Source organism: Chinchilla lanigera, unplaced genomic scaffold, assembly GCF_000276665.1.
Source record: "Chinchilla lanigera isolate Chin_1 unplaced genomic scaffold, ChiLan1.0 scaffold00001, whole genome shotgun sequence".
Lineage (NCBI taxonomy): Eukaryota > Metazoa > Chordata > Mammalia > Rodentia > Chinchillidae > Chinchilla > Chinchilla lanigera.
Window position 1 is genome coordinate 21,624,754 of NW_004955402.1, and position 25,873 is coordinate 21,650,626.

At 37.5% G+C, this 25,873-nt stretch overlaps 1 protein-coding gene across 14 annotated transcripts in view; it reads left to right on the forward strand.

Moving 5' to 3' along the window:
• Dtna (dystrobrevin, alpha) overlaps window positions 1-25,873 on the forward strand; it is a 262,268-nt gene that overhangs the window by 210,632 nt on the left and 25,763 nt on the right. For all 14 annotated transcript variants that reach the window (XM_013508483.1, XM_005372772.2, XM_013508451.1 and 11 more), the window contains 4 exons: window positions 9,129-9,216; window positions 13,931-14,028; window positions 19,735-19,848; window positions 24,202-24,298. In XM_013508483.1, the coding sequence (XP_013363937.1) occupies window positions 9,129-9,216; window positions 13,931-14,028; window positions 19,735-19,848; window positions 24,202-24,298 (397 nt within the window). The remainder of the gene's footprint in view (window positions 1-9,128; window positions 9,217-13,930; window positions 14,029-19,734; window positions 19,849-24,201; window positions 24,299-25,873) is intronic.

Below are 25,873 nucleotides of genomic sequence, written 5' to 3' on the forward strand. Positions count from 1 at the left end.
TCCGGTACCAGGAACCGAACTCACGACCTTGCGCTTGCCAGGCAGGCGCTTTTGCCGCTGAGCTAAATCCCCAGCCCCTGCCACTTCTTATAAACCCTGAGCTAACACATGCCTTGCAGACAGCTTTCATGGGTTACTCTTCCATTTTGCAATCTTCATGTATTTACTCACTTAATGAATTACCGAAACTATATGAATGTCCTTGTTTTCAGCACTGAGGATTGAACTCAGGGCCTTCCTTCAGCACTGGACTACAATCCCAGCCCTTCTATTTCCTTTTAACAAATGTTTTTTTGTGTATGATATTAGTAAGAATGGTGATTATTAGTGAGTTACCTTTAATAAGTTTAGTTCTATGAGTTTGACTCATTTTAATTATAAGCTCCAAAAAAGACAAAAATTTTGTTGTCAGTCTCTTTTATCTCATCAAAGAACTGAAAATAGGGAAATATAAATTCTACATTTATGAATTCTGCATTATTCAAAACTTACAGAGCCCTTGCCTACATGTTATTTAATTTGCTTCCTCACAGGTCTAGAAGTTTGGATAGTGTTATTTCCATTTCACCAATAAGAAAACACAAGCTCCATGACACTGAGGACTTATCCTAGGTCTTATCCTAGTGAGGTCTTGCTCACAGGTCTTAGTGACATGCAATCGTGTCAGCTTTTCACTTCACTCCTCTCCCTCCTTGTGTGTACACCCTTTGTGAGATGCTCAGCAAACAGGCACCCCAGAGCTGGGCTCTGCCAAAAGCTTTGGTTTTGTCATTATTCAGACATGTTCCTGACTAACTCTATGTAGGAATCTTCTACCCCATAGTAATTACTCAACACAGTGGGAAACTGTTCATTTTAAATAGTCTGCTGCCAAATTAAAGAGAGTCTGCTGGTTCTGATGTCAGAAAAGCTAAACAAACAGCAGCTCAGGAAAGAATTTCTAGTGCCTTCCTAATTAAAAATAAAAAGCCTTTGTGGTTTTTAAGCACCTTCCTCAATGAGGGGAAGGAGTCTCAAAATCTAATATGGTAAAGATTTTTTTCTGCCCTCCTTGAGAGTTGATCAAGGACCTGCACTTACCTTGATTTATAGAGAAGATCTGTGGCAGGCAGAGTAAAAGATTAGAAACAACCCCAGAAATTCTACCTGTAACCACAATATGTCCATGCACATCAGTCAGAAGCTTCTAGCATGTTTCTCTTAACTTTGTAAGAGAAGGAAAGGAAGTAGCTACAGGAACCCTTCCGTAGTCTGATTAACTGCAGTCAGTTGGTGAGACTCCTGATCTCTAGGTCAAGTTAAAATTGTTCTGCTTATGTTTTTCTCAAATATAAAAGAATACGCATTTATATTGTTAATAGATTTCTTGCTAAGGGGATTGATAATGCAACTAGTTTAAATTGCTGCACATTTTATGTTTGTGGGGGAAATATATATCAACTTCATTCTAAGAATTTCTAGTTTTGGATTTTATATAAGAAGCCTAAATTTTAACAGCGTTCCTGCTTAAAATGGTTCACTATATTCCAGCAGCACTTAATACACCCCCCAAACCCCTCGCTGTGGTCTACAAGCCCATATGTGATCTAGTCCTTGCCTACTCCTCTGTCAGCCTCGTTCTTCATAGGGTTCTCCCTATTCAGTCACAATGTTAGTCACATCAATATTTAGTCAGTTCCTAAGTCAAGTCAAGCCTTTCCCTGCCTCCAGACCATGATACTAGCTTTTCCCTCTGCACAGAACATTCTTCCTCACTCCTCTCTGGCTTTCAGTCTGAAAGACACCGCCTCAGGTGGTTCTCCCATATTAGTCTCTATGATGGCACGCTATGAATTTCCTTCTCCCCTTAGTTGTTATCACAGAATAAGTAAGTGGGTAGATGGTTTATCATCCGCCTTGCCCTTGTCCAATGGTGGTGAACCTATGACATGCATACCCATTTGGGTTGTTTGAATCATTTAAAGCTCTAAAAGGTTGTCCATCCATGTCTACGGGACAAGGACTCTCTCCATCTAGTTCATTACTATATCTCTGGCACCTAATAGCCTGACACTCAGTAGCTGCCTGAGAAGTATCTATTGATATTACCGAATTTTGATAGTGCCTTGGGGATAAAATTCCCTCTTACACTAAACAAAATTCTTAGGAATTCTCAGAAACCTTTTTTTACTATATAGAATAATATTTTTATTTTATGAGAAAAAGTAAAGCAAAATTATATAACAAAATAATAGAAGAATGACAATAGTTAATACAAAAGGAAAAAGGAAGTAGGATGGAGGAAAAGGGAAAGGAAAGAAAGGACAAGGAAAAATATGAAATAAATATTTTTACTGTTTAAAAAATCACCTATTCAGAGTAGCCCCCAGTACTCTGATTTAGGAGGATAAAATAGGAGGGAAAAGAAAGTTATATTAAGTTTTATCTAAATAGAGCTGGTAAATGTAGGCAAAGACAAACACCAGCCTCTCCTTGCTGTGCCAAAATCAAATAGAGATTCTATTAAATAACAAACTAAAAGTATGTATTGGACCAAAAACATTTTAAGTACAATTTTCACTAATTTACTAAGACTGCCAGAGCAAATTATCATGGAATGAGAGTCTTGAAAAATAGAAATTTATTTGCTCACCATAGTGGAGGCTGGAACTCTAAGACCAAGGTGTCAGCAGCATTGATTTCTCCTGATGTTCCTTTCCTTGGCTTGAGGTTGAACACTTGCCCACCGTATCCTCATGCAAGCTTTCCCTCTGCCTGTATATGCCTAGTGTCTCTTCCCCTTCCTAAAAGGACATCAGCCATATTAGATTAGAGCCCCACCTTTCTGATTTCATTTAACTTTAATGATGTTTCAAAGACCTCATTTCCAAAGATGCAGTACTCGCATTCTGAAATCCTAAGGTATTGGGATTAGCATGTGACTTGGGGCAAGACACAGTTGAGTCTGTAACACACTTCACTGATGAATCCACTGAACCATTGACCGTTAGCATTTTTAATGTGTGGGCTAAGATTTGATTGAATGTATGATCTTGATTGTAACATATTGGATTGTTAAAGTGAAGGTCTTGATAAAGGAATCTGAAACATCCCTAAGGCAGCCATTATAATGATGCTTCTATTATCCATGAAGATGGCTGTTTCATGATTTTCTGTCTTTTGCAAAAAAAAAAAAAAAAAAAAAAGGCCACAATGTTAAACTTCCAATCTATCTCATTCCCCATTCTTTAGTTCCATAGAAATAGTGCTCAGGCCCCAGTAGCACTTATTCTTTTTTGACTCAACTCTCTTGTGGTCACTTAGTCATAATTGCCTGAACAGTGTATTCTATTTCCATAGCATCTTGCTCTCAGTCACCTGCAAGATGCAGGAAATAATCTGAAACAGAAGTCTTCCACTTAGGCGTTAACTAATGATGCCTTCTTAGGCAGTTATCCTGCTTTGAGCCACCTGCATTTTAACAGAATATTCATGAGATGAAAGGGATTTAAGATTAATCTCTAGTGATAAAATTCCTGTTCTCATCAAAACAAATGGAAGGATACGGGGAGAAAATAGAGAAGCATTTCTGGTGCTTTTTGGATGACCCTAGAATTCAGAACAGGCCCATAGAAAAATCGAAGAAATGTGAGCAAACCCTGAGTTCTCAGAAATCTTTGCTAAGTCACAATTTAATAAGCCCTTCCTTAGCTCAGCCCACTTGGATTTCCCAGAATGCCATTTGAAATCACTAGCAAGAGATACTGACCGTGCATTTCAGGGAGAAGGTGGGGAGCTTGAAAAATAATGGATTTCTCTACTCGGAAATGTAGTCAACACAGCAGCCACTCTTTAATTCATCAGAGTCTTCTGGCAAGATTACTGATTATAAAGTTCTGAAAGGAATATCTAGGGCTAGAGAAACTGTTAAAACTGGTATTTATTTTAATGGTCTAGGGATATTGGTCATTCAGTTTCAACTATTTATATGGAAGTCTTGAAATAATTGAATTCATCACAAGAATGCCTCATCCACCTTTGTGTAATTTGAACATACTGCAAAGGCACAGGAGGACTCATAAATCGTTGGTGTGTACAAAAGGGTAATATATCACCCCAAACCTCATTCACGCTGTGTTCGGGGAAGAAAGGCGTGGAATATGAGTTATCGCTTACTAGACAAGAGTCCCATATCTTTGCATCTTACATTGCTAGGAGGCTTTTTTATATAGCCTTCGTATTATTTATCCTGGCATGTCATTCACTATAAAAGATACTTTTACCATGAAGGTTCTTTATCAAGTTTTAAAAAATTATTTATTTATCAAAACACTCACGAGCATTTCTGACAAAGTCCCTTTCAAGCAAACAGACCATCATCCGGGACTTGGAGCAGCAGCCCCGCTGTCTGCACAAACTGCTGAGTAAGGCATTTAGTACAGGCAGAAATGAAAGACATGTTAAAATCAAACCGAGTTGTCTCCGTGTGGTTGTCATGGGCTTGAAGCAAAGACAGTGTAACTTTCTCCTTCTTATTGAAGCCATGACAAGAAACTTAATTATTTCTAACCACGGCAGAATGCAGAGATTGTCTTATAAAGACAAACGTCTACTTTAAGTTTCAATTTCCCAGAAATAATTCTGCCTTTTGCTATTAAAATGTCCTTATTCTGAGTGTAAATGTGTGTGTTGCTTGAAATCTCCATCTGTTTTGGAGGTGATACTACACACGACTGGAGCCCTATTTCCTACGATTTTCTGTTTTGAAGGAATGTTTGTAAAATATCACATATGCTAAGTAAATATCAGCTAAGTACTTCTGAAAAATTATGTATTTTATATTTTTTACATCTGGGCTTCACTTCATGTATTTGGATTTCTCATTGTGTTTCCAAGATCTTCTAGATCCTTTCTGCTTAAAGTGTTCATCTTGGACCAGTAGAATTGACATCTTTCGAAAGCTTATCAGAAAAGAAAATTCTCGGGGGCTGGGGATTTAGCTCAGCTGCACAGCGCCTGCCTGGCAAGCGCAAGGTCATGGTACTGGAAAGAAAACCAAAAAAGAAAAGAAAAGAAGATTCTCAAGTTCAACCAACCCCATCACTCCCCACTACAGAATTCAGACCTTTTCATAAAATTCATAAGTAATACATTTATATGTAGAACTCTAGAAGAACTGCTCTGGCTGGTCCAGATAGCTGATGATTTTTTGAAAGAGACAAGAACTATTAATGAATCAAACAGATTATTTAAGACTCAAAATAAAAATATAGTATTGACTAGCATTGAGCATCTAATGTATTCCAGGCTTTCTGACACCTTGACCTTTTTACACATATTATCCCATTTAGGCAAAAGCAGAGAGGAGTCTCTTTTTGTTTTTTTTTTTTTTTTTTTTTTTTTTTTTGTTTTTTTTTTTTTGGTTTTTCTCCGGTACCGGGAACCGAACTCACGACCTTGCGCTTGCCAGGCAGGCGCTTCTGCCGCTGAGCTAAATCCCCAGCCCCCGAGGAGTCTCTTTTTGGAGGATGGATCTGTGAATTGGTAAACAGAGAAATTCAGTAACATTACACTTATTTATTGTAGCCTAGAGAAAATGACTAAACCCAGAGTAGAAGCATTCAGAATTAAAATAGGTACAACTTACACTCATGAGAGGTATAGTGAGGAACATAGAAAATGAGGACAGAAAACTCTGGATGCCCACAAAAAAGTACCGTAAGTAATGGATTCAGCCAACCCTGGAAAAGTAGAAGAGCTATTTGGAAGTGGCACAGCCAACATTCCAGAAGCATGAAATTATTTCCATTCATTTTATTTAGAACAAAGATTAAAAACACTGTAGTATATGCTTGTTATGTATGTACTATATGTACACATAATTGTATTTATCATGTAGATCTCAGCCTTTGAAATGGATAATTCTTGAAATCTTTATATAGGCATAGGAATACATCTTTTTCTTAGTGTATACTCATGAGTATTATTTTTTTCTGTAAGAACAAAAGTTTAAGAGCCAATGAAGAAGAAAATAAATATGTTTGGGGATGAGGGGAGCTAGTTTCTAATCTTGATCCTCACCTGATATACACCATTAAAACTGGTAAGGAAGTTAAAACCAATTAATCTGTTAACAAGATTCATAAACTTTTTAAAATGTTACCTAAAACTTAAATGAAAGGCTTCAGAAGAGCAAGTTTCCTGAAAGGGGAAAGTTGATAATATTTCTACTTGCATTAGCCTCGGGGACCCCGACCAACTTTATTCTAGTGTAAAAAGTTCCTGTAAACTTACAGGGGACACTAGACTATTATCATTAATGTCATTGGGGAACACCTTCTTTAGAAGTAAATATAGGAGGCAGGTTCCTGGGAAGTAATAGGATAAATAAGAATTGTTTTAATTATCTATTACTGTATACATATTACCCCAAATGTTCACAGCTTAAAGCAACAAACACTTTTTTTATTCTTTTATTTTATAGAAAAAAAGTAAAACAAAATTTCATAACAAAATGATAGGAGAATAACAGTAGTTAGTACATTACATGTTGTTATCTTTAAAGTAGCTGTTCAAGGCATAAGATATGGGCATAAAAAATTCTCCAATCGATATTAGCACAAAACTTGCTTTTTAATGAACTAAGAGACACTAATAGTATATCTGACTTGCATTTTTTCTCTTTTCCCTACTGTTCTTCCCCCTTTCACCCATCCTAGTTGCTTTTCCTTTTGAACAATTTCTTCCCATTACACAATATCTATTGTACATTTTAGAACTTATTTACTCTTTCAGTTTCTCACACCAAGGAGACAATACAATGTTTACACGTGTATGTCTGGTTTATTTCACTAATGAGTATGGTCTCAAATCCATTTATGTATAAAAGTCTCAAGTTTATCCTTCTTTATAGCTGAGTAGTATTCCATTGTATAACAAGATCACATCTTTTTTATTCATTTCTCAGTTGATGGGTATTTGGATTGTTTCCAAGATTTAGCTATTACAAGTTGTGCTGCTATAAACATTATACACATATACTGCTCTGGTATGATGTTTTTTATTCTTCTGGGAAGACACCCAGAAGGGGATAACTGGGTTGAATGAGACCTCTAATCCTAATTTTTTGAGGAATCTCCACGCTGATTTCCATGCTCCCATCAATGGTGAAGAATGATTCCTTTTTCCCCATAGCCCCTCCAGCATTTGTTATTGGTTGATTTCTTAACAATGACCATTCTTTCTGTAGTGAGATGGAATCTCAGTGTTGTTTTAATTTGCATACCTCAAATGACCAGTGCTGCTGAATATTTTTCATGCATTTATTTGCCATCTGTATTTCTTCATCTGAGAAGTGTGTATTCATCTCAGATGCTGATTTTGGGGTTTAGTCTTTGAATTTGAGGGATCTGATATTTTTCAGTGCTTTATGTGCTCTAGATAGAAGTCCTTGGTCTGAGGGACAATTGGCTGAAATTTTTTCCCACTCTGTGGGCTGTTTCTTCACTTTGTTTGGTGATTCCTTTTGCCCAAAAAGCTTTTTTAATAACATGAGATCTCAGTTGTTGATTCTTTGAAGTGTTTCCCATGTAGTCTCGGTTTTGTTCATGAACTCTCTCCCTACACCTATGTCTTCAAGATTTCTACCTAATTTTTCTTCTAATAGATTTAGTGTTTTTCTTTTAATATTTAATTCTTTGATCAATTTTGACCTTAATTTAGTGCATGGTGATAGACATGGATCTAGTTTTCTTCTTTGGCATGAAAAAAGCTAAGTTTTCCAGCACCATTTATTAAAGAGGCTGTCTTTCTTCCAGTGAACATGTTTGGCCCCTTTGTCAAAGATAAGGTAGCTCAGTGTGTCTGTAGTTGTGTCTACCTCTTCTAATCTGTTCCACTGATTCTCAGACCTGGGGTTTTTTTTGCTTGTTTGTTTGTTTGGCCAGTACCATGCTGATTTTATCACAACAGCTTTGTAATATAATTTCAAGTTAGGGACTGTGATACCTCCTGCCTTGCCTTTTTTGCCCAACATTGCCTTTGCTATTTTAGGTCTGTTCTGCTTCCAGATGAATTTTAGGCATGTTTTCTCTAGTTGTGTGAGGTATATTAATGGTATTTTGATTTAGATTGAATTAAATCTGTATAACAATTTTGGGGGTATGGCCATTTTCACTATGTTGGTTCTTCCTATCCATGAGCAAGGGATATCTTTCCATTTTCGGATACCCTCTTCAATCTACTTTTTCAGAGTACTTTAATTTCAATATATAGATCCTTTACTTCCTTCATTAGATTGATTCCTAAGTATTTCAATTTTTTTGGAAGCTATTGTGAAGGGTGTGGTTTCCCTAATTTCTCTCTCAGTGAGTTTCCAATAGACATTTATTATCTCACAGTTCTGTGGATGAATGTGGGTTTGGCTTAGTGAGATGCCTCTGGCTCAGGGATTTTCATGAGGTTTCAATCAAGCTTGGCTCCAGTCCTAGCGTCATCTGATGACTCTGCCAGTGGAGATCCATTCACATGGTTGTCAGTGGCATAGAGACCTAGCCACGGGGCTGCTTTATAACATGACAACTAGCATCCCACAGGGCAAACCACCCAAGAAAGAGCAAGGTAAAGAAAGTCCAACATGAAAGGCATGATCTTTTTAACCTGGTTTTGGAAGTAATATTCCATATTCTACTCACTGAAAGTGAGTAAGTCCAGTCCATTATGAAAAGGAAGAATTATTGTATATAAGGATGTGAATGCCAGCAAGTAGAGATTACTAGAAGATAAATACAGTTAGTTTTTGCCTTTCCGCTTGCTTCCATATTGTCTAACACTGATTTTGAACATGCATTACTTGTGTAATAAGGAAATGAAAATATTAAAGGCAATTACATTTAAAATGAGGTATTCATATCCCAGAAAAGTCACTTCCTGTTGGAGGTCTTTTAGTAAGATTATTGAACTGACAGCACACAGGATTTCTTATTGACCTTCCTGGCCACAGTTTAGGTCATGTCATGAATCCAAGCTGGAGATCATTAACTTAACAGGACTTCATATGGCTTGCAAATTTTTGGCATTGAAATCCCCCAACAACGATATGCATGTATCCATCTCTCCTATTGCTAATCTCCTTTCTTGGTTCTCAACAGTATGCTTGAGAGTTCAAACCGTCTTGATGAAGAGCACAGACTGATCGCCAGGTATGCAGCAAGATTGGCAGCAGAATCCTCCTCGTCTGTAAGTACTTTGAGTGAAAGTACTCATCCCTGGGCATATTTCATCCTTGAATTTCATCTGTCATGTCCATTGTTATCTTGATAGCTGATACTAATTAGCAAGTCAGTTTGTGCTTGTTTATTGTTCATGTGTTTGTTGCTATACTTATGTCACCTTGGTAGTGAATTCCCAGTTTGAAAGTAGCACACTTGAGGAGCAAAAGATCTATGGCAATGTGACACTGCAGTCGAAATAGAAGCTCCCTGCCCCACTTTACCCAGTTTTGTCCCTATATGAGGAACCTAACGAAAGGGATGACAACTGGTTGTGAGTTCTCATAGGTTTAAGTCATATGTGATTAGCAAAGATATTGGATCTAGGGTAGAATAGTCACTAGTGAGGGTGAGTGGTGACTGATGCATCACAAAAGACAATGAGTTGAATGGCAGGAGCTCAGATGGGGAAGCTGTTCCCTCCCCTCTCACCTGGAATGTCACCTTTATTAGAGCCCATCATGCCAGGCATTTAACTAATGATCCCAAAGGGGAACCATGATGCATTGTTCTCTGACAAGAGGGACTGTAACATTAGAAACTACCGCAATCTGGATGGAAAGGAACCAGTCAGGCCAAAACTGTACTGTATGGCCTAAAAATCAGGTATAGTATTTACAAATCAGATCATTTACCTTAAAATTCTAGATTTCCAGCTTATCTTGAAAGACTAACAAGATCCATGTTATTCATGGCTGCATGCAGCTGGAGGAGAATTCTTCTGCTGTCTTTGGATAGGGCGAGCAGTCACCGTTTACCCACAATCCCTACCCTTGGTCTCCCTCTTTTATTTAGGTCATCTTCCTGGCTCTAGTCAACATCCGGATCAGTGATCCCTAGTGGAGCACATTACCTTCTGCAGCCTCAGTTCCTTTCCTTTCTCGAGAACATAAGTTACTTGTATTCATTGCCTGTTTATGTCCTATAATAACCTTTGTAAATCCATCTCAGAAAAGATGTCCTCATATTAGTTCGTGTTCCTCTATCAATCTCTTCATAATCACATTCTAGGAATGTTATTATTGGTTAATTAAATCATCAGAAGATGTCACCAGGCTAGAAAGGAGATAGATCTTTTACTTGGACCAGTTTCTAAGGGAAAGCCCTACATCTTTCTTCACTGCGGTCTTCTCTTGGGTCTATTCTGTTTCCTATCGGATCTTACCTTTCTGTCCACCACAACTCTATACCCTATGGATTAGCTATTCCAACTATACTATGCAAAAATCTGGAATCTACTCATCTAACACATTACTTCTCCACCTCATTTAACAAGGTAGCTTAGTTCCATCTCCTTAATGTTCCTTCCTTGACTTTATAATGTGGCCATGTTTCCTCTGTGCTTCTTTTGAATTGTATACCTACTTCGTCCATAGTAATGAACATACAAGTCACATTTATCTGTCTTTTGAGAACAGGAAGCATATTTTTACAGGACACCTGCCATAGTATCTGTTATATAGTAGGTGGTGAATTTTTTTAAATGTGTTGCATAAAAGAATGAATCAATTTAGGGCTGGGAATATAGCTCAGCAGCACAAGTGCCTGCCTGGCAAGCATAAGGTCTTGAGTTTGATTCCTGGTACCAAAGGAAAAAGAAAAAAAAAAGAATGAATCCATTTAAATATGTGCTGAGGCAGTCTAAAACTTAAGGAAATTTCATCTAAGTAAGAATAGTAAAATGCCCCCAAGTTCAAACCTTGAGTCTGAAATGCTTCCTACGAGACAGTAAAACAACCAATGAATTTGGTGAAAATTTTAACCAATCAAATTAGAATATGATTAGTCAGAAACCCACATCTGGTCTTCAAAAGAATATGGGACATTTCCATAGCCTATAGTTATTAAAATGTAATCGGCTTCAAAAGCCATATAAGGATGTAGTCTTGGATTTCTTGATGGTTACAAATTGAGATGTGGCTGCACAAAAATGAAGGGTTTTGAATGTTTCTCGATGCCTTCTGTATAACTATGTCCCTTCCTAGCCATGGGGCCTTGGGTGGAGAGATAAAGAACCCATATGATATGTTTCAACGGTGGTAATCTTATCTCTTATGAATTCTCTTCTGAAAATCTGTTTTCCTCTCTCTGTGTCTTTTCTATCTCTAGTTCTCTCTATGCTATCAGTTAAAGAGGTTAAATGTAATTACATGTCCAAAGTACACGGACACAGCAAGAATTAATATCACCCTTTCCCTTTCTTTTCTTTCTCTGTCTCTATCTTTTGCCTGTCTTAGTCTGCCTATTTTTCTTTCCTTCTCTATTCCAAATCCCTTATTGTTCCTCCTTTTATTATTTTCACAATAAGATCTATTCTATAGAACTAACCTACCATTTATTATTTCTTATATTTATTGACTACTTGAAATTCTTAGTTCTGACTTTTAAAAGCAAATAAATTAAATGTTATATATTTTTAATCTTCAAAGAAAGATATTGTTTCTTATTATTTATGGCTTGATATTGTTTTTTCCCTGTGTTGGCTGCTATCTATTGATTTAAAAATAAAATAAAAAGAGATTTCTTAACCCTTGATAGATCAATATACTACTTGAGCCAAATCCAATCCATTTTTATACAATATAAGCTAAAAATAATTTCTACATTTTTACTGTTGAAATCAAAAGAAGAATCATATTATGTGACAAGAGAAAGTTGCATGAAATTTAAATTTCAATGTCCATAAATAAAATGATTAAAATACTATCACCTCACTTGCTTACAAATTATGTATAGCTATTTCCATGCTACAGTAACAGAGCTGAATAGCTGTTGCTTCTCTTTGGTCTCCTTACATACATTCCCTTTGTAGTTCCTTTTCCAGTATAGCAAAATCATAGCTTACGGTAGTCTAGTTATAATATTGCTGGGCTCACTCATTGCATGATTTTGAGGGAGGTAAGTCCTGATCAATTACTATAAAGACAAAAGCAATTCCTGAAACCAACAGTCCTTTATCCATACACAAAACATATGCAAGAAAAAGAAATTTGTATAGTGAAATTACGAGGAAAATGTGGATCACAGGTCAAAGCTGCCATGTGCCAAACTTAGCTACTGAAAGCCAATTAACATGTAGAACACAGAACCTCAAAATTCTTCATCAGCAACATGAGTTATTTACTTGTCAAAAAAAAAACACAAAACAAAAATCATAGAAGAATGTTTTTGAAAGTCAGACCTTTACCAATCTGAGCCTTTCCTACAGTTAGATACCTGGACATTAAAAATTAGGCTGAGCATTTCCATGTCTTTTGGCTTCTGCAAAGGTGACATTTTTAAAAGTTTTACATTCTTTGGTTAAAAATTTGTGATTTTTAAAATAATAAAAAATGACTTGGAGGAATTTCTGTACTATAGAGCAAAAATGTACTATAATTAATGTACTATAGAGCATTAAGTAACATTAATGTACTATAGAGCAAAAAAAGAAAAAGAGGAAGATACAGTGAGGTTTACCTGACTTGGTCTCATTTTATAAAGCAATGCCAAATAAGCCTTTAAATAAATACACATGTGCAAACATTATATGATATGATTTATATGTGTATGAGAATGGAGAAATCTGTTCTCCATGTATATCAGTTAATAAAGCTAGTTTCACACCTGAGGATAGTGGTTTGCAATGGTATGTATGTAGAAGAAGCAAGTACGTATGAAGCCATTAGAGTAAAATGAGGCATATGAATAAAGAAGTGCATAAAACTGCGCCAACCAAAAGAAAAATAATCTTCTTAACTGACATTTAATACTATGAAATTTTTCATCACAAATTTATTTTTCATTTTTCTTTTTAAAAATTGATATATAATTATTCATATTTATGGGGTACAGTATGATTTTCTTATTTTAAAGATAAAAGAATGAAAACATATTAACAAACATAGAGACATAAACAAAACAACACAAATACAATAAAAGCAATACAGAATTTCAGACAAAATCTCTACCAAAAGACTCCTAGAATTAATCAACAAATTCAGTAGTGCAGCTGATATTTTAATACATGTATGCAATTATAATAATTAGATCAGAGTAATTAGCATATCCATCATCTCAAACATTTATCACTTCTATGTGGTAGGAAGAATTCATATCCTCTCCTCTAGCTGTTTTGAAATATACTATAAAAATGATGGAAGAAGTAGGAAGAGAGGGGATATTAGAGAATAAAAAACAAAAATATAGAGAGGAAAAAGAATTAAGATGTATTATGACATGTACCAATTCCCCACGATAATTACAAATATTATGTACTGCAAACATGTACTATTAATTTTTTAAATGATTAAACAGTAATTCTACAGGAAGAACCATCTCAACAGCATAACAGTTTTAAACCCACCTACACTGAGAGAATAATTGCAATGGGGAAAGCACTGTAAGAATGAAATAGCTTTCCAAAACTTCAAATCAGAAAGCTGAAAGGCAATTTTTCCCATGTCTTATGTCTTATGTATTTCCCAAAGAATTCTGTTCTGTTTTCCATTTCATAGGTGTGTTTTAGATCTGCAATGGTTCTTCTGAAAGACATAACAGTCTGATTTTATGTGTTTTCCCTCTTTTATTTTGCTGGAAATAGTTTCCTCTTTCTTGTTTGTGTATCTAATGACTCCTGTCTTTCCAAACACATGTGTGTTCACAGGCCTCATGTTAAATCATGTAAACTGCATATTTTACAGCAGCCAACTCAGCAGAGAAGCGCTCCTGACATCTCCTTCACCATTGATGCAAATAAGCAACAAAGGCAGCTGATTGCAGAACTAGAAAACAAGAACAGGTAAGGCTTTGTAGACGTGTTGGCTTTTTTCATCAATGCGTGTGTTCATCAGTAACCTAAAGCTGTGCTTTAAATTCTCCAAGATTTTCACTCTATAAACATATTTACAAGAAGACATCTAGAGTCATCAATGTGGGCTTCTGGAAAGTTGATCTTGGCTCTTTAAAATCTATAAAAACTCCATTTAAAGAAACTGTGCATGACTGTCCTCCAGACAGGCTTGTTTCCCTTTTTTGGCACATTTATTTTTATAACAAGCTACAGAACAAGTAGGTCCTTCTGGGGCACTAGGCAGTGTTTGCCACCTAGAGACAACCAGGGGGCTTATCTGAGAGGCTTCTTATAAGAGGCACTTGGAGCAACAACATCATCACCCAGTTGTTCAACACAACATCTCCATGTTCACTTCATCAGCGGGTCCTTTCTCTATTCAACAGATTGATTCTGTTTCCATAGCATACCCAAAACCTGTCCCCCGCATCTCTACCACCAACTCCCAGTCCAACCTGTCATTTTTTAAAACAAATCGTATCATGTTACTTATGAAAATCTTATGATGAATTTCCATTACACTTTGATTCGAATCCACTCATACCACCATGATCTGCAAGCTCCTTCCTCTCCTGCTGACTGCCTGCCTGTCAGCCACAGCTCTGCTTGCTCATCACACTCCATCCTCATGTGGCTGCATCCTGCCTTCATCCTGCCTTACACTCTTTGCTCTGGTCATTCTTTTAAACCCAGAGAGCTCTTCCTGTAGGATGGTTCCTCATCAACCAAGTCTCAGTTTAGTGTCACTTCATAAAAACCTTGCGTCTAATCTTGCCCACTACTTCCTAGCCCAGCGACTATTAGGTCCCATGTATGTGTACGTGCATGCGTGTGTGTGCGTGTGTGCATGTGTGTGCGTGCTACCTATCCCTATGTGAAATTACTCTATGTTGGTGTTTGCTTTCTTGTCTACTGTTTGTCTTCCTTGACTTAAAATGGGAATTCTTCAAAAACAAAGGCCATTCCAAATACCCTCTGGATCCCAGAACCATGCCTGCAATATTGCAAATACTCATTAAGTATATGCTGCGTGATAAAGTAATGAATAATTGAGTCAGGTCTCAAACTCAGTCTTGTGTAAGCCCATCAGAGGAACAACTTTTACATTTTATATTTCTAGGCATGGCACCAATGTCTAAATATTTAAGCCAATTCTTAAACACTGCTATCATTTTCAAGATTGTAGCAGTAAAGGAAAATGGTATGATAACTACTTCATATCTCTAGAGCTTAACCTGAGAACTTGGGATAAATTATCAAAACATGCTTTAAAGTTTTATTAAAAGGAAAGTGTCAACTCTATTGACACATTTTCATATTTTTTCTAGTAAAATGACTTTTGACTTCATTGTCCTAAAACCTGGCTCCAGTCATTAGGAGGACACAAATTATAATTAAAGTAGCTTAATAAATGTGACCTCATTACTTCATAGTCTCTAAAACTACCATTCTAAAAAAAAATGTGTCATATGTGATCCCTCTCAATGTGCAAAGTAGTAAGCAGCAAGAAGTGAGCAGGCAGAAAGTGGAAACATGGGGAAGAAGTAGCTCAAAAACAGCCATACAGACTGAAATTTGTTCTGGACAGTGGCAAGTCCATGAAACTGCTGATTCTATTTTATAGAACATTTATTGTATCCATGGAGTGAAAATAATCATGCTAAGGTAAGAAAGGTGCTGAGGGAAGGGAGCAATTTCAAATGAGCAAAGACATTTAAAATCTAGTAGGAGAAACAGTTCAAAGACAGGGCAGTTCCAGAGCCAGTGAAATGGAATCAGAGTCAGCCAGCCTGAGCATTTGAAATGAATAATGTGCAAGAACCACTGGACTCTTAGGTCCCTGGAAGGCTCTTTGACTATTAATGGCTGTAGGAAGTAGGAAAAGAGAGGTGACACTCTCAAATGTGGTCTCGATGCTTTACATCAATCCGGGTGCCAGAAAAGGCATGGAAAGAGAGAAAATGAAAAGGAAAATTGGCCAGCTTTAAATTCTTGATTTAATCCACAGTTTCAACTCCTTTAGAACAAAACCTTAGCAAATATTAGAATTAGAATGTCGGCAGTAGGGTTTTTCTCTGTTTAGTCAACCAAGTACACCTATAATATGCAGTATAAAAGGTTACTCAGAAGTACTCAGTCAGAATTAATAGATGTAAGTACATCAGTGAGTGTCCTGTCATAGTCAAAAGAAGGAGCTAAAGAAGAAAGGGGGAAAGGATGAGGAAAAATCCATTATCTTATCTAGAACTGGAGTGTTTTGCCAGCTGGAAGCCTGATTGAACTATGCCCAAGTAGAGGCCTCTTTCTGGATAAGGAGTTGCCTTTCTGGATAGTCCTTTCATTTAGAACTTCTCACAGTAACCGTCCCACATCCTCTTCTCCAGCCCTCAGTCTCTTTTCTCTAAAACGTACAACTGTGATTCCATGTTCTGTGACTCTAACCAGCAAAGAACTGTCCAATGGGGAAAGGTCCAAAGCTCAGATTAATAACACATAACTCTAGCATCCAAGTGGCAGAGGAAACCTGGGTTTTTCTTCTGAGGTGTTGGGGGGATGGTAATGACAATCACATATTTATGAAGCACTCATACAACTGCTCATTGTTTTGTTTCATCTTTGGAACAACTCTTTGAAGTGGGCAGGGTGACTGTTATCATCATCACTGTACAGATGAAGAGTAAAAGTTGAAGTGTCATTTCCATCCTTTTCCCCCTGCAAACAACTCACTTCACCACTATTATGCTCTAGGTTGTGTCAGATAAAGTTTATGGAGAAAGTGGAGTTTTAACTGAACATTTCAAGACAGTGAAATTAGGCAGTGGAAGACAGAGTTACAGATACAATTACACACAGACTTTGGGAAAAGTCATGAAGACACTTGCTAGGCAAATACCTAGTGGGTTGAGATGAAAAGTAAAATGGGTTCATCAATATACAAGGCTTTATACTAGGCCAGAGAATTTGAATTTTACCCTTTCATCGTGGACAGAAGTAGTCAGGTAAGGGACCCAATGTCTGCACATTTATGGTAAAATAATCAGCATATTAAATCTGCACATTGCTTCTATAAAGACTTAACTAGAAGCTGGTGGGAAGTGATGAGGACCTATGTTAAAGAGATCAGACCAGAAATAGGATTAAATGAAACAAAACAGGAGATGCTGGACAAAAGAATAAATATTTCTGGAGTGTTATTTTATGACAGTCTCCATTATTCCTTTCTAAATTTTCTCATAGGGATTCCAGACTTTCTACTGGATTTCACCAGTGACCCTCTTTTCTTTCACTTTGTTGTTCTTTTTTTTCTGATATCCATCTGTCCTGATATCATATACGAGGAAAGTCAGGGGCTGGGGATGGGAATAAGGTAGTATGGTACATCACAGCACAGTGCATAAGAGAGGAGGTCTATTCACCTGATGGCAAGCAAGAAGTGGAAAGTAAGAGAGGAAACAGAGAACTGAGACCCCTTCAAGGGCGTGCCTCCCGTGACCTCACATGCTTCCACTGGGCTGCACCTCCTAAAAGTCCCATTACCTTCTAATAGCACTACACGCTGGCTCCCAAGTGGGCTTTTGGGGGACGCACAGATCCCAACTCTAGCAACATGTCAGTGACAATCTTTAGGAGACAGTGTTTCCTTACAACACCCTTCAGAAGCCAGATGGGGTTTGTGTTAGGAGTCACAGGACTCTCCACATTACACTGTCTTAGTCATGGCCTTCCTACGCTGAACTAGTCAAAGCACATACCAGAAACTGAAGCAGTCTGATACACAGGACTTTGAGCTACCTAATCTGAGTTCAAATCACCTACTTGTTACTGAACTTGAGCAAGTGTTTTAACTAAAGTGTGCCTTGATTTCACCATTCATGAAATAGAGACAACAGGAGTATCTTCATATCATAAAAGTGTTATAGAAATAAATAAAATTAAAGGAGACAGCACACTTCTACCAGTGTACATTATGTACCTTTCCGTTATTTTTTTCTTACCAGAAGTGCTTCTCTCTTTTCCTCTCTTAGGCTAAGTGGCTCTGTCATGTTCTCTGAAACCCACAAGGAGAAATGACTGGAGACATAAAATGTCAGGGTGCTAGCACTAGAGGAAATCGTGGAAACCACAGCTCTCTTATTTCCAAGCTGAGCTCTCTGCTAACATGGGAACCCCGCAGAAGCACCTGAGGTGCAGCATAGGGTCCCCTTTCTTTAATTACAGAAGCTCCACCTTCACTGCCTGACAGGGGAGATGGGTTTCCATGGGTGATTCCTTTTAAAGAAGGATTTCCACCCTGGAACATTAAGGAGCTCCCCCCACAAAAGAAGACTGAAAACCACCTACTTATAGTTCAGACTTCTCCCTATACCTGTGGAAGATGTAATATTCATGGTAATTATGCTTCTGATTCCCCTGTTTGTGAAGCAGGCAGCTATAAATCAGCATTTGCAATGCAAAACCACCAAACTCCTTTCTTTCTGAGATTGTGAAATATATAGTAAATTATTGTAAATTGTATTTGTCCTCCTAATGTGCTACCTAGAACACAAGAACTTACCCCCTACTAAATGTACTTTGGTACCAGTTATTCCAACTGAGAGTTTAAAGGTTCCCAACCCAAAGAAATGCTAATTATCCTGATTTGATCATTACGTGGTGTGTACATGTATCAAATTGCAGTATTGTACACTATAAAGATGTACAATCACTGTGTACCAAGTAAAAGCATTTTAGTGGAAAACTATCTCCCTTGCTCACCCAGCTTACTTCCTATTCTCATGCTTTGTTCTGTCTTGTGCATTTTCTTGAGTAGATACCCACAACCCCCAAGAATACGTGACTTATAACCTTGATTAATGGTTTCTCATTCACTTAGGGATAATTTGCCTTGTGCTGGTCACATATCATTTATGGCCAGGCTGATGTTCACCCACATGCAGGGCAACCCAAACCCCCACATCAATAATAGGTTGACATGTCTCACCCCATGAAGAGGTCACAGAATAGCATTCTATGTCACAGACTCAATTACAGTCAATCCTTTTAAAAGCACTTTCTTTCTAAGGATGCCTTCCTTGAGGTCCATTGTTAAGGCCGAAAAGTAATAAGAAAAAAGAGAAAGAATTCTGCCTAACTGAAGGATTCTCAGATAAATTCAATGAGAAGAATTTCATTCTTGGTGAGAGAAAGAGGTTATTTAGTCTTGTGAAATGAGCACCATTTGGTCTTATTTTCCCCTTAAGCACCTCTTACTTGGTGGCTGTGGGTACTTTATGGTGTCAGGGTGTGATCATAAATAATAGGATGATACATTTTGTCTCTTAAGCAATACATTCATCAAAGTTGGACACATTTATCACAGCACTACATGCTTACTGGAGGATGAGTAGGTCCTGGCGTTAATACTCAGTGACATTCTGCAGTGCCTTTGTGGTTTGCATGGGCTGAAGATGAAGCGGCCTGTCCCTCACCCACAGCACCTAGCCACCTACAGCCACAGCCTCAAAAGCACAGTCTGTTGGTTAGCAAAGGTCAGTTTCTAAATTCTACACCCAGGATGTTCCCTTCTCTCCTTGTTCTGGGGGTCAGACTCGCTCGGATGTTACTGTCCCAGAAGTCCGCTGACCCTAGTCTCTCACCTTTCTCCTCTCTCCCAAGAGAAATCTTACAGGAGATCCAGAGACTGCGGCTAGAGCACGAGCAAGCTTCTCAGCCCACGCCAGAAAAGGCACAGCAAAACCCTACCCTGCTGGCAGAGCTCCGGCTCCTCAGGTAAGAAGAGGTGCGCAGATCATCTCAGGGATACAGACGGACCTTTGAGGTCTTTCACACAGGCTAGATGTGACGAGCCAGGAAACGGTGCTTAGCCACTACAACTGCTGATATTTGTCTGTTTTTTAATAGCATACACCTAATTGTTGAAATTTGGGCAATTTGAAGAAAAGTTTATATTTTATTCATTTATTAGATGCACAGAAAAGGCAACAATATTCTTCAGATCAGAAACGATCTCTGTTGAAAAAAATTTAACTCAGCTCCTTTTAGTTGTCTGCATTATCAACAATGTGCTTACGTCACAAATGCTCCGCAAAACAGGCTCACAAACAGCTAACCAACTGCTGTACATTTCTAAATTCTCAAGTGTACATGTAACCCATAAAAGGGAATCTACCAGGGGCTGGGGATTTAGCTCAGCGGCACAGCGCCTGCCTTGCAAGCGTGAGGTCGCGAGTTGGATTCCTGGTACCAGAAAAAAACAAAAAACAAACAAACAAACAAACAAAAGGGAATCTACCTTTCCCTAAACCTTGATCCCTAGTAACTTTACATACAGGACTTTAAAAATAGAAGTCAGACCTCTTTATTCTGCAAATGTACAAAAAAGGTTCATTCTATCTAGTTTGTGATCATAGAACATTTGAGTTGAAGGAGTCAAACGTCATCTGAATCTACTCCTGAATTTCAGTGCATGCTTCAGAGTCAGAAACCTAGAAAGTATCCCACTGTAATTTCCCCACTACTCCCATGTTGCAAAGTGTAGGTGTTACTGTAGGTTCCCGAAACCCCATAACTTGAATATGGCAGGTGCTCAACTGTATTTGTATAGCAAGCAACACAAAAATAAATTCAACACCATTCCCTTACAGCAATCTCACAAAGCACTTTTAATTATCAAGAATTATATTTCCTATTTCAATTGAGTGTCCAGTACATTCCAGGTACTGTATATCTATAACTCTGAATCACACTTTGTGTAGTACATACCGATGCCTTTTCTCTGAAGCCATTATCAGAACTAGTGTCACTGTACAAGAGACTCACTTAAGCAGGTTCTACGTGGCTCATTTGGATTTTACCAAGTCTCTATTGGTTGCAGGCATGCTTGCTTCTAGGGGTTCCATCCCAGCCCTACTCTTCAGATATATTAACACCTGGGCACCACCTGGCCCAGAGCACTGGCCCTGGCTGCTCTCAGGCTGCGATCCACTGTGCCTATTCCACACGCAGGACTGAGGCAGACCTGTCAGATGCTTCACATGTGGAAAGGAGATCTGTGGAAACTGCAACTTATACAGGCTGATTATTGTGAAGAGGTCGCTTCATACTTTTGAATAATACAATAATTTAATGGAACAAAAATTCTTCCTTCTCAACTTGTGTGGTTTCTGTCCTATCCTCAATGAGTTGTACTAGAAATTCTTGCACCTTTGCCCACAGCTGAGCCCAAAGCTCAGATTTGCCAGGAACTTCTGTGCCTTTGACCCTCCCTGTCATCAGATGGCCCAGCTGATTTGCTTGCCTCCTTCCATATTCTATACATTTTTTCCACTTAAGGGAAGAAGAACCACTGTCCCTTGAAGGCTACTTCTAGATACTTATAAACCACTTATTCTATGCTAAGCACTTTCACAGTAGGAAATTTCGTAGATATGCTGATTAAACCACCCTGTTCTGGGTATATTTCAGACTTTCATACAGATCCCAAACAGTGGCTCCTTACAAAGTGACTTTGGCCTTGGTTCACAGGGCATCAATCCATGAACCAAGCATAAGAGCTCCTGACTGTAGCTGTCACAGAGGTCCCCATTACATCCTGCCTAACTGCCTCTTACCAATAAGAGAAATTTTTTCACCTGGGTGTAAGAGACAGCGAGAACACATTGGGACCTTGCTTTTCATGAATGCATAGTTTTATTTTTATCTTAAAATCTCTATGACCTTTCTAAATGGGTATGTTTCCTTTTTTTACTTTAGCCACAAGGAAACGGAAGGCCATGTTTGCAGCCCAGATATGGTTATATAATAGGCATTTCTGTGTTCTACTTTGACACTTATTACACAATAAGCTCTACATATGTTGTGCCATATAATTGCTATAACAGACCTAGGAGATAGACACTATTATTATACTTCTTTTATAACTAAGGAAACTGGAATTCATAGAAGTTTTAAAAAGTTGCAGGCATTATAACCTATTATCCTTCAGTACTTATGTGTATATTTTCTAAGAACAAAATCTCTTATATAACCATGGTACCATCTTCAAAGTCGGGAAATTAGTATGGATATACATTATTTTCATATGTAACTTGTATGAAAATATTGCCATTTATCACAACACTAGCCTAAAAGAAAGTAGATTTTAACACACATACCAAATTAGAAATAATCCAATAGAACTTCAGACTGAAAGGTATTCCTTTACAGCTGCATACACTTACCTATAGGAAAATAAAATCAGTATTTACTCTTTATTTTCTATACTTCCTTGGAATGGTGGACCCTATACCACATATTTGTTAGTGGGTCCATATTTGACAAACTCTAATAGGTAAGAAAGAACACAGAAAAGGCATTATTAAATAATTTTAATTGAATTCAGTGTCATTTTTAAGAGATTACTACTATAAAATAAATGTACAGTAGGGTCAAGACTGTTTTAATTGACTAATACTGAATTAATGCTAGTTACCTCTTTCTAATATACTTTAAATGCCCATTAGTATTTATTATTTACAATATTAGGATTTGGCTTTGATCTACTTCTCAAAGTGCTCCTGTGACCCAAAGGCCAAAAATTATATAGCAGCATTAAGAAAAAAGCTAGAAATACATAAGAAACATTATTCACTTTTATCCCAAGTCCTATGGTGGATGTACTTGGGACACCATGAGTTGAAGATAAATAGCTAAGGATTTGTCATTGAGTAATATTTTTGAATGGGGCAAGACTTACAAAATTAGAATGCTTCAGCCCAAGGAGACAAAGACTAAAATAAGATACCATGAAAAGCTTTAAATTATGATGTTCCTCATTCTCTGGATTCAGAAAAGAGGCAGTTGTAAAGCAAATTAAAGAAAAATTGGCCCAAGAGTAAGCTGTAAGTAGTGAAAATGTAAATATATTCTGAAAGGATTTAGATATTTATAAATTTTAAATTTGTAATTTATCATTGAGCCAGCCTATAAGAAACCAAACCAGAAATGTCTCATTCATACCCGTGGCCTGTCTTCCTGTAGACCTCTTTCAACAGAATGAGTCATGGACCTAACTCAGGGTGGCATTTTTATTTTGTCAGTTTTTCATTTCATAGTCCCTGCTATAGCTCCCCTTCGTATGGTGTCTGAGCCACTGAGACTAGCTGTATGCATTCATGCATTAATGCGCATGGCTAAGGCATCCTCGCATTTTAAAGTGTAAGTTCTAATATTCAGACTTCAAACAGAAGCCTGTGGGGCAAGTAAAAACTGTGTGCATTACATATTTGCAACTAACGATGAAATAATGGACTTGAAAGTGATTTGCAAGTGTACGGGACTTCACAAATGTGGCCTAGTGATATTTCTCTCCACACTGTTTCAATTCTGTCCCCTTTTAAAGATTTTTGGTACTTCTTAATGTCAACATAAATGATAGAGTGTACTTGAGCCTGAGGGGTTTCCATTCTTGCTGACAGTTTAATAAAAGTTCGGCAAAGCAAAATAAAATTAAACAAACACAAATTTCATATAACGCTTTCAGTTATAGAACAATTATGTAGGAAACCCTTTATTCTGAAATTATGAAATCAAACCCAAACCAAATAATTTACGTGGATTATAGCAAGTATATACCATTAATAGTTCAGTAAGGTGCCATATTGCTTAATGAGGATGGAACAGATTAAAACCATACATCTCTACACCAGGCTTCATGTACTAAGGTAAACTGTATTTTTCATGAATTCACAAAAGGTGCCTTAGATTTGGAGGATTTGGAGGGTTGGCCTTTGATGGTGACAATGTTTGTTCATTGCCTCAAAGAAAGCCAATGGCACAGAACAGGGCCTGCTGTATAATAAATATTCAGAAAATATTTTATCAAATTATTCATTAATTCAGGGTAGGAGGATGAGAATGTAAGACATAATTTTAATTCTGCTTAAATTTAATAAGACTTCTAGCAAAAAAAGTCCATGTAAGAGGAAATTGTTCATTCATTTGGAGACAATTACCTGCCTGGTAACCATATCAAAAAAGCTAGAGCTGCCTTTTTTCAGAAAGTCCACTAGTCCTACAGGATTAGAAATGTGATTATCTCAGTGAGTTAAATGCTGTTTCTGATGACAACTGCTTCTCTCTTAGACAACGCAAGGATGAGCTGGAACAGAGGATGTCTGCTCTCCAGGAGAGCCGGAGAGAGCTAATGGTCCAGTTAGAAGGTCTCATGAAGCTCCTAAAGGTAAGACATACCAAATAAATACTTCTCAAACCTACAACTATGACATTTATAATTCTTTCTGCATATAATGTGTGATGGCTTTACCAGTACTGTAACTATATGTGATTTCCCCCAAAATGTTGCCAACTCAAATATGGAACTATTTCTTGGACCCATGAAACAGTAGCAGCCAATTACAGAGCTCATTCTGATCCATTTGCTGGCACCAAATTGCAAATGACCTTCGTAGAGCAACCTCTTCAACTATTTCTAGTTCTTGACTGTTATGTCCTTGAAAATTATAAAACTATATTTAGAAGTGTCTTGTATGAGATCGATTTCAACAGTTCTGATTAAGTTGAACAGAGGCTAATGTCTAATTCAGAAAATTAAGAAATAGCCACTAAGCAAGAACGATATTCGTTAATTTCAGTATTTTGCCCCATTTGTATGGTTATAACAAGTTACATGACTTATACTGATTTCAAATGTAAACTGTAAATGGGAATATTTCCTTACTCTTTTGTAGGTAGACTATTTAATAAGGTGGTCTACAGTAGTCCTTTATAGAGTGCTATAATCTATTATTCACATTGGAAGTGGCATTCCTCCATCAGTGAAGCATTATTTCCTTCATCATCACCACTAAATTACTTTAGTGAAAGTAGATGAAATATGGCCACATGTCCACAGTTGGCCTGTAGAATTTTCTCTGCTCTGTGGTTACCCTGCCCAAGACGAACAAGGATGAATCAGAATGGAATAGAACTGCCACGTGGGGCTGGAGATTTAGCTCAGCGGCAAAAGCGCCTGCCTGGCAAGCGCAAGGTTGTGAGTTCAGTTCCCGGTACCGGAGAAAAACCAAAAAAAAAAACAGGAATAGAACTGCCACGAAGACAGGAATTAGAGCTTCTGATAGAAGAAGAATGATGGGAATGTCCCTAGGTAGCTCACTGTGAGACAAGATGTCCTGACTTTTAATTCATAGATACCCCTTACAGTATGCCCAACACTCTCTCTGGTCCTTTCTGTACTGTCCTTCTTTATTTTCCCCTCCCCTTCCCTTCTTTGTTTCCTTCTTTCTTCCCTCTTTGCTTCTTTTTTTTTCTTTTTTCCTTCATTCCTACTTGTTTTTAGTTTTTCTTTAGCAAATACTTTTTGAATCCTCTGTTCTTAAGCACTACACTGGTAACATTTCTTTCTGCTGTTTTCTTTACTGTTTTATTCCTTTATCATCTTTTTTGTTATCAGTTCCTATTTGGAGAACGTTTTATCACTACTCAATAAAATTTATGTTTCAGTGCATTAGACACATAAAGTACAGTATTCAAGCAGTTTTGTATTATTTATAGTAAGAAAGAACTAGAACATTGATAGCCTGCTGCTGTTTCTGTCCTATTGTCTCATTTGATCTGACAGAAGAGCCCTTTTCTGCTTCCTTCTCCAAACACATCACATAAAGAGGTCTGAATCCATCCTACTCTTCACTGAATAGCAGGAGACATTGGGAAATACCCTGTACTGATGATCCTATAGTTGCTGTCACCATAGTGTTGGGATAGTAGTCTACTGACCACCTGTTATCTTGGTACTAAC